Source organism: Episyrphus balteatus, chromosome 1 (assembly GCF_945859705.1).
Source record: "Episyrphus balteatus chromosome 1, idEpiBalt1.1, whole genome shotgun sequence".
Taxonomy (NCBI): Eukaryota; Metazoa; Arthropoda; class Insecta; order Diptera; family Syrphidae; genus Episyrphus; species Episyrphus balteatus.
In genome coordinates, this window is record NC_079134.1 from 95,028,363 (window position 1) to 95,037,693 (window position 9,331).

The 9,331-nt window shown below is 32.1% G+C and overlaps 1 protein-coding gene across 3 annotated transcripts; it reads right to left on the reverse strand.

Annotated features, from left to right (window-relative positions):
* Positions 1-668: 668 nt before the first annotated feature.
* Positions 669-6,308, reverse strand: LOC129921477 (uncharacterized). Of its 3 annotated transcripts, XR_008773529.1 has the most exons (3): positions 6,062-6,308; positions 3,124-6,018; positions 669-3,080 (listed from the first exon to the last, which is right to left on the reverse strand). XR_008773529.1 is itself a non-coding variant. In XM_056003318.1 (2 exons), exon 2 carries the CDS (start codon positions 5,354-5,356, stop codon positions 3,896-3,898), a length of 1,461 nt encoding a protein of 486 aa, XP_055859293.1. In that variant the 5' UTR covers positions 5,357-5,998; positions 6,062-6,308; the 3' UTR covers positions 669-3,895. The 3 variants fall into 3 exon arrangements, 2 of the variants coding, with proteins under 2 accessions (XP_055859293.1, XP_055859292.1); XM_056003318.1 differs by having other exon boundaries at positions 669-5,998; XM_056003317.1 differs by having other exon boundaries at positions 669-6,018.
* Between the last annotated feature and the right edge of the window lie 3,023 nt (positions 6,309-9,331).

Below are 9,331 nucleotides of genomic sequence, written 5' to 3' on the forward strand. Positions count from 1 at the left end.
ATGATATGAGATTGTGTGTATGCATGTTGTTTTCAAATGTGACCTTGTTGTTGTATATGAATTGATAGGTAGATACAAAATATAATCATTTGTTTTGTGTAGTGTAGGTAAACAAATTATAATTGCATAAGTTGATAAAAAATGCAATGCAATAGCTTTACCGCGGCAGTCCTCGAGTGCCACAAGTCATTTTTTTTTCAACTATGCAACTGCTCTTTTAAACTTTAAATGATAATTTCATCAATTGTTTCATTGTTTATACCTTAAAAATAAATACCAGCACTAAAAAATATTCGAATCCATTTATTACTTATAATTTTATGACATCCCATGAAAACTATCTGTCTATCCTTATATTAAAATATTAGAAAATTCTTAAATCCGGTAAAAAGCACTTATCAAATAAAGTACCTGAATGAAATTTAATGATATCTACCCAAAAACAAATGCATAATTAATTAAAGGTTTTATAAGAGGTTTAAAAAAAATTAGCTTTAAAACCCTTTCAAACAAATTAGGTAGTAAATATATGTACATAAAATATGTTTTTCCTTTTAAATAAAAAATCATGTTATTGAAATCCACCACACACAAAACAATGAACTCTAATTTTCCAAGATTTTATTTTCACACATGAAAAAAAAATGTCGAAAAAATGATTGACCTTATCAAATCAAATCGCTCTAGCTCAGTTGGATGCAAAATGACGTAGCTGAGCTTTTTAATTTTTTAAGAAGTATATAAGGATTTTGAATCAGCTGAGCTTGGTTTGATTACGAAGGAATCTTTTTTTTCTATGTAATTTGAAGTCGAAAAAGTGTGCAAAAAACAGTGTTTCACAAAACATTAAATTAAACAAAAAATTTTTTAATTTTTGGTTTAAATATTTACACAGCATTGACACAGCGTTCGGGATGCATTTATAGACTCTAAGAGAGAGAGCATTAGCGAATATATTCGGACGGAAGTCGAACGAGGGGTCAGACAACTTATGAAAGAGTCCGACAGCTGTAACCGTACAACACCACCTACAGAGGCAACAACCCGAAGGGCAGTAAACCACCCACCAGTGAATCAGCCGCCCCCACCGCAAGTGACTCCGACCTTCACAAGCCAGGTCCAGCAAGTCCTGTTCATGCAACAGGTTCAACCAATGGGGGGTCCGAGGGTTGATCCCATTCCTGCACGAAGGGAAGGAAACGACTATAATAGTGGGGTACCTCAGACAGGATTCCCTCAGGGAACGTTTTACAAAACCCACAATCCGATATTTTAAGTTGAGATCGCAGCTCTGAGCACCTATACCCGAAATAGAACTTGTTCGGATCTTGAAGAAAAACATGAACGACCGGAGCGGAAGGCTTGTGTATGCTCAACCAGTGAATACTGTGGTGTGGACCAACTAAGACTTGTATGTAAAGAAGCAGAATATGCATTTCCGATGAAGGATAGAGAAGCCCATAAACATCCACGACCTCAGCCTTCTGGCAGGTATGTGGCTCACGTGCTCGATATAGAATACGAGGCAGTACTCCGAAGAGCAGCTAGAAGCTTTCCAGCAAACGGCAAACAACACAATATAAGAATTTTAATTAAAGAAAAAGACAGAGTAATTGATGAAAAGATCCCGAAATTTTCAGTGGTTAAGCCACTTCATATAAGATTAAAAGAATATTATGAGGCTAGAAGTAAGATTTTTCAAGGAAAAGCTTATACACTATCCAAGCGTATAGAGATGGCAAGAGAGAGATTTAGAATTAGGAAAGAAACGCGTAAAAAAACATATTGTCCACGGTAGTAGAAAAGAGTACTGATCCCAGGCCCTACGCTAAGGTTGTAGTAGTCCATAAACAACTGCTAGGTTTATTGGACATTGGGGCTAGCGTGAGCATTCTGGGTAGAGACTGTAAGAAATTTGTAGAGGCAAACAACCTATTAGTACAACTTTATACATCGGGGGTCAAAACCGTCAAGCCATTGTTGGAAAGGTTCGAACTGAAATAGAATATAAATACCACAAGAAAACGAACACTCTTTATTTGGTTCCTAGTTTGGACCAAGAATTATACTTGGGGGTCGATTTCTGGAGGATGTTCCAACTAGCCCCAAACATAGTAAGCTCAGTATCGATTCTGGAGAATGACGCGGAACTACTCAATGCTCATAATTTAACGGAACAACAGCGGGTACGTTTGGAAGCGGTCAAGAAGAAGTTTCTTGACTTTGACCAACATGGGATAGGAAAAACGGCAATGGCGGAACACCGAGACCGCGTCCTTGGTGCTTGCCCGTTTTCCTTATTAAGAAGCCAGGCCCAGATAATACGATAAAGTATCGTTTTTGCTTGGATTCTCGTAAGGTCAACGGAGTGACCAAAAAAGACGCATGCCCGCTTCCTCATGTTAAAGGGCTTATCAGCCGTCTATCAGACACTTACAATATAAGAAGTGTAGACTTAAAAGAAGCCTGTTGGCAGATACCGCTGGAGAAGGAGAGAAGGGAGAAAACAGCGTTTGCGGTACCGGGGAGATCCTTGTACCAGTTCACGGTCATGCCATTTGGGTTGTGCAATGCGGCCCAAAAGTTATGCCGCTTAATGGACAAGGTTGTCTCTGCATGACTTTGAGACCGAGTCTTCGTGTATCTCGATGATCTGCTTAACGTTGCGCCCGATTTCGAGATTCATATCGCTGTACGAGGTAGCCGAATGTATGAGAAAGGCAAATCTCACGTTAAGAAATCCAAATTTAGCTTTAAAGAGCTCAAATATTTGGGTTTCATCGTTGGTGGTAGGAATTCGGAAACAGATCCCGCCAAGGTAGAAGCGAATTTTCCCATGCCGAAAAATTCAAGGTAAGTTCGAAGGTTACTGGGTCTAGCTGTGTGGTATAGGAGGTTTATAAGAAACTTTTCTATCTTGACCGCTCCACTAACGACACGTTGAAGAAAAAGTATATTAAGTTTATCATAATATTAACTCCTATGTGGGCTTTAGGTCAAATTCATTTATCCTAATTTTTCTTCGACGTTTCGGTTGTGATTACAACCTTCTTCAGGAATCTATAATAAATATTCTTAGTCTAAAATATAATAATTAAAAAGAAAATAAAAATCTATACTTACGATGTTAAGCTTAAAAAGTTTAAGATCTTTAAAATCTTTAATTTTATCTGGATTGGTTTTTTTGTTTTTGTAATATTTTAAAATTCAATTAATGAAGTCTTGATAAAGACGTTTCTATCAATCGAAATTTTAAAATAATGAAATCTAAATTTCACATTTGATAAGAAATTCAAAATTTTGAACTTCTAATCAAAAATGATCTTCAAAATTCAAGTCAAATATACCTAAATATTTAGCCTAAAATATTTCTATGCACAAACTGACTATAAATATTGCTCAACCCTTCGCAATCAGATCTCCTATTAACCGTATTATCTGTATTTAAAATATGTAACATTTCTAGTAACATACGTTTGCTATAGTGTTTTTCTGTCTGTATAATATCAACGTTATTGAAATCTGGTCTATGTCCTTCATCTATGCAATGCAAAGCTAATGCTGTCTTATGTGAATGTCCGCTATTAATATCTGATCTATGACCAGCTAAACGATTTTTAAGTTTTTGCATAGACGTTCCTACATAAACGGAAGGACAATTTATTATTCCATCACCTAAGCATTTTATCTTGTAGACAATATTTGATTTTTCATTTTTATTAAGTTCACCTTTTAAATTCGAAAACAATGAACTTCTTAGGATATTTGCCGATTTGAAAGCTATACGAACATTATCTTTATTTCTTATTGGAGCATTTAACATTCTATTGGAAAGATTTGGAATGTATACAATACTTTTGTATGAAAATGGAGTAACATTTGCTACTGAATTTATCTAAACCAATGGATTGAAATATTGATTCAGTAATGTTTTTATTATATTTAAAGGAAATGAATTGGAAAGTAACGTATCCATAATTATTTGTATGTTTTTTTGACGAAAGACAATGTCACTGATATCTAAAACTCTATTAACAAATTTTTTTGCTGTATTGATAATAACTTGTTTAGGCTGTTTAGAATTAAAATTAATAAGACGACCTGAAGATGTTGGTTTTTTGTACCAATCAAATATTAACCTATTATTTCTTCTTATTACTAACACATCCAGATATGGAAGTTTTCCATTATTTTCAAACTCAACTGTAAACTGAATTTTCGGATGAAACGAGTTTAAAGCAGTTAGAGTTGAATCAACATGACAAGATTTTAGGATGATAAAAATATCATCAACATATTTTGTAATTATTTTAGGCTTATAAGGAATTTTTTCAAAAACATTATCTAATAATGCTTCCATTACAATATCTGCTAATATTGGAGAAGCTGGACTTCCCATCGGAACTCCTTGTTTTTGTTGATAAAAAATTTTATCAAATTCTAAATAATTATTATCTATAACACTAAATCTTAAGATTTCTAAAAATTTTAATTTTGGAATTCTGGTATGATCTTTAATTTTATCCCAACTTTTTTCAACCAATTCTAGAACCAATGGGATAGGAATGTTAGTAAATAACGAAATAACGTCAAAAGAAACAAGAATATTATCTTGTTCTAAAATGATTGGTGAAATAGTTGAAATAAACGATGATGCGTTCTTAACATTGTATTTTGAGTCAACAGTTATATTATTTAAAACCTTAACAATGTATTTAGACAACTCATAACATGGGACTTTTAGCGATGAACAAATTGGCCTTAATGGTACATTCTGTTTATGGATTTTTGGCAATCCGTAAATTTTTGGACTTTTAGCTGTATAAGTCGTCATACATTTCTTTTCATATTCATTAGTATAATTATTTCTGAACAAGAATTTAACATGGTTGTTATTAATATTTTGGACTTTATTTGTTGGGTCGTTTCTTAAAATTGTATAAGTATTCCTATCAGCCATCATATCTTTCATTTTATCAAAATAATTTTCTCTTAGCATAGCTACCGTAACATTGCCTTTATCAGCTGGGACAATCAAAATTTCTGGGTGTCGTTTTAAGAACTTTTTTGTATCACTAAATATTTTATTCAAATATTTATCCAAATAAGGAATTGATACAAATCGCATATAATTCTGTAATATTTGCGTAAAACATGAACGTGCAGGTTCTTGTTCATTTTGTTCTTTACTTTTTATTAACTCTTCTCCATCGGCAATCATTTTAAATATTGGTATGTTTTCTTTTTTAATAGGTAACGCAAATTTTGGTCCTAAAGATAAAAGCCATTTTGTGTCCTCTGGGAATTCTACCTGTGTTTTATTGACGAACCAATTTTCTTTAAAATTGATCCTCATTTCTTGTCTAGCTTTAAATTTTAATGACCAAGCTTTCTCTTTTTGGAAAATTTTGTACTATCATTTATTTTGGTTTTTGTTATTTCTTGGCTCCTGAAGAAATAACTGTATTCATTTTCTAATAATACGCGTTTAATTTTACTTTCTAAGACCACTAATAATCTATTTTGATTTTTGATTTGCGATTGTTTCAATGAAATTGCCATATTGAGTAATTTTGAATGATATTTTCTTGATGTTGAAGAAAGTTTTTTATTTAAACCTCTATCACATTCTCCATTCTCAAAATCGAACAACATTGAAACATTTTTTGTTGAATTCTGAATAAATTCAGGAATTAAACCAAATTCCCTACATTTTAGAAGAAAAACTAAAGTATTTTTATGTTTAATATTACTTACCCCTATCTTGCTAAAACTTTTTAAATCTGAACATACTTGAAATCCGTATGTGTTTCTTACATATTCATAAAAATTCATTTTGAAAGTTTAAATACGGCGTGCCCTCCGTAATACAAATTATTTCTATCTTCGTGACCTTCTTTAATATATAATATTAACTCCTATGTGGGCTTTAGGTCAAATTCATTTATCCTAATTTTTCTTCGACGTTTCGGTTGTGATTACAACCTTCTTCAGGAATCTATAATAAATATTCTTAGTCTAAAATATAATAATTAAAAAGAAAATAAAAATCTATACTTACGATGTTAAGCTTAAAAAGTTTAAGATCTTTAAAATCTTTAATTTTATCTGGATTGGTTTTTTTGTTTTTGTAATATTTTAAAATTCAATTAATGAAGTCTTGATAAAGACGTTTCTATCAATCGAAATTTTAAAATAATGAAATCTAAATTTCACATTTGATAAGAAATTCAAAATTTTGAACTTCTAATCAAAAATGATCTTCAAAATTCAAGTCAAATATACCTAAATATTTAGCCTAAAATATTTCTATTGATAGAAACGTCTTTATCAAGACGTCTTTATCAACACTCTCTTGTGAGTGTTGATGGGGACAGACACAATCTAGAGAATTTTAAAGTTTCTTATTAAAGACAAACAAAGTTGAATAGTATCACAGCATTAATTGTTTCAATTGTCACTTTTTAAAATCTACCAAAATGAAGTGCAGTGTTTGCAATCGCAAATTAGTTAAAAGCGAAAGTAACATCAAATGTTCAATCTGTAACCTGTTTCTTCACGGAAAGTGCACAAACCTCACAAAAAATGAAATTGATGTAATTTCTAATAACAACAACAGCTTTAAGTGTTCTGCTTGTGACCCCCGTTCTGCTCCTACACCGCAGACTTGTCATGCTACGTCATTGCCCGTTAACTCATTTTCTGTTGATATGCATAATATTTCTATCGAGCATACTATCAACAACAACAACACTAATCATCGTGGGACCATAACACTCGAGTCTTTGTACAATGAGATTAAAGCATTGCAGCAGATGAACGGCGAGGCACTTGCCAAAATAAGCTCGCTAGAGAATTGCAATGCTAATCTTGTCGTGAAGGTAAATACATTGGAAATGAAGTTGAATATGTTGGAGCAGAAGGAGAGAGCATGTACTTTTGACATTGTGGGAATTCCTGATGTTAATAATTCTAACGTGCAAGATAAAGTTATTAAGCTGATCACAGAAGGGGTAGGAGAAAACATTGATGCTAATCAGATCAAGCTGTGTTATGTGAAAAGCAGTAAAGGTAAAGAAGATAAGAGATCTGCCAAGATTGTTTGTGTCAAATTAAATTCGTTAACAACTAAAAAGCAGATTATGGCCAAGGTCCGAATGAATAAATCCCAGTCTTATGGAAATGTTTTTGAAACTAGAAATAAAATATTCATTAACGATTCACTGACTGTCTATACAAGGTCTCTTCTTCGTCATGCCAAAAATCTTAAACTTAAGAATAAATGCAAATTTGTTTGGATAAATGATTCAAATGTTCTCGTCAGGAAAGATGAAGGAGGCAAAGTCTTAAAAATTGTTTGTTTTGAAGATTTTTCTAAGCACGGTCTGATTTAATTTAAATTTTAATTTTTGTATACATTTTTTCTTTTTTTATTTTTTTCTTTCTTAAAATAATGAATTCATCAAATATTAGTAATTTTCAAATCCTTCAAAGTAACAATGATATTTCTAATAGCGATTTATCGGTAGTTGTAAATGATAATAATTTGAATTGTTTTTGTGTTGATCATGATCATTCAAACATTGAAATGTTTTCTGGATTTTCAGTGATCCATCAAAACATTAGAAGCATGAGAAAAAATTTCGATTGTCTTTTGTCTCTTCTTGCATCTTGTGATCATCTGCCAGATCTAATAATCTTATCGGAAATATGGATATTTGATTTTGAAGTGTCTAATTATTGTATTCCAAATTATATTTTTGTAGCTGCATGTAATGATTTTTATCCTGCCGGAGGTGTCGCGATTTTTTATAGAAGTAACATTTTATGTGAATCACTTTTCCCTAGATTAGACAGTGCTGATTTAATTTGCTTGAATCTCAAAATTTCTGGTGTTATGTATTGTTTTGTTGGAGTCTACAGATTACACAGCTATACTGTAAGTGCTTTTGTGGATGAGTTTTCAGTTTTCTTAGAAAGTCAACGTTCAAAGAATATGGTTCTCTTAGGAGATTTTAATATAGATCTCCTTTCTGTTACATCTGAAAATGATTTATATATGTCTGCTTTATCTGCTTTCGGTTTTGAATCTTTAGTCGTGGAACCTACACGTATTACACCTGAACATAGCTCATGTTTAGATCATATTTTTATACGGCTTCATAGATGTAATAATACAACTTATAAGACTATGGTACATGATTTAAAAATAACAGATCACTGTCTTACTACAATTCAATTAAGCACTATTGTCAATAGATCTAAAACTATCAGTTTTGTGAATCATAACAAAATTGATTTTATTGCACTAAAAAATGATTTAATGTTCGAGTTTTGGGATGAAGCCTATAAAGCTGATAATCCGTCCACTGCCTTTAACTGTTTCATTGAAAAAATTCAGCTTCATTTATCAAACTGTACTCTCAGGGTACTTAAAAAATCTCAAAAACTCAACTGCCTTAAGAAATGGATGACTCCGCTTTTGCTAAAGAAAATTAATAAGAAGAAAAAGCTTTGCATTAGTGTGTCCAAACACCCTAATAATTTAAGGCTTAAAAACTATTATGAAACTTTGTGCAATGAATTGAAATTTGAAATCCCCTTTTGTAGGGATGAGTACTATAAAAAAAGATTTTCTGATAGCTATGGTAACCCCAGAAAAGAATGGGAAATCGTAAATGACATACTTAATGTTAACAAATCTAGTGTTGAGATTGTTATCTGTACTAATGATGCACAAATATCTGAACCCACCGAAATCGCGAACTTATTTAACGATTATTTTTCAAATATATCAAATTTTGTAAGTGAATCTTCAGCCGTAAATACCTGTAGTCATTGTATCAGTGGCATTGTGGATGACAATTTTCATTCAGAGAGCTTCTGTTTTGAACTGTTTACGTCGGTTGAAATTCACAACATAATCATGAGTATGAAAAATTTGAACTCTACTTCAATGGATTCTATCTCTAGTCAAACTTTAAAAAATATTTCTTTTTACATTTCTGATGTTCTGAGTTATATTTTTAACTTTAGTGTTCAGAGAGGTATTTTTCCTGATGCACTAAAGCTTGCCCTTGTAATACCACTTCATAAAAAAGGTGATTCTTCATGCTTGAATAATTACCGTCCCATTTCTCTTCTCTCAACCTTCTCAAAGATATTTGAGAAAGGTATAAAGTCAAGAATGGTTTCTTTTCTAGATAAAACTAGATTTTTTAGTGAGTTGCAGTTTGGTTTCCGCTGTGGACGTTCTACAGAAGATGCTGTTTTGAAGCTATGCAGTGAAATATACTCGAGCTTGAATGAATCTAATATTCCTGCAGCTTTA

What these genes read in the sequence shown, in the direction of transcription:
- LOC129921477 (XM_056003318.1), bottom strand. Translation starts at nt 5,356, where the DNA reads ATGAGGATCAATTTTAAAGAAAATTGGTTCGTCAATAAAACACAGGTA.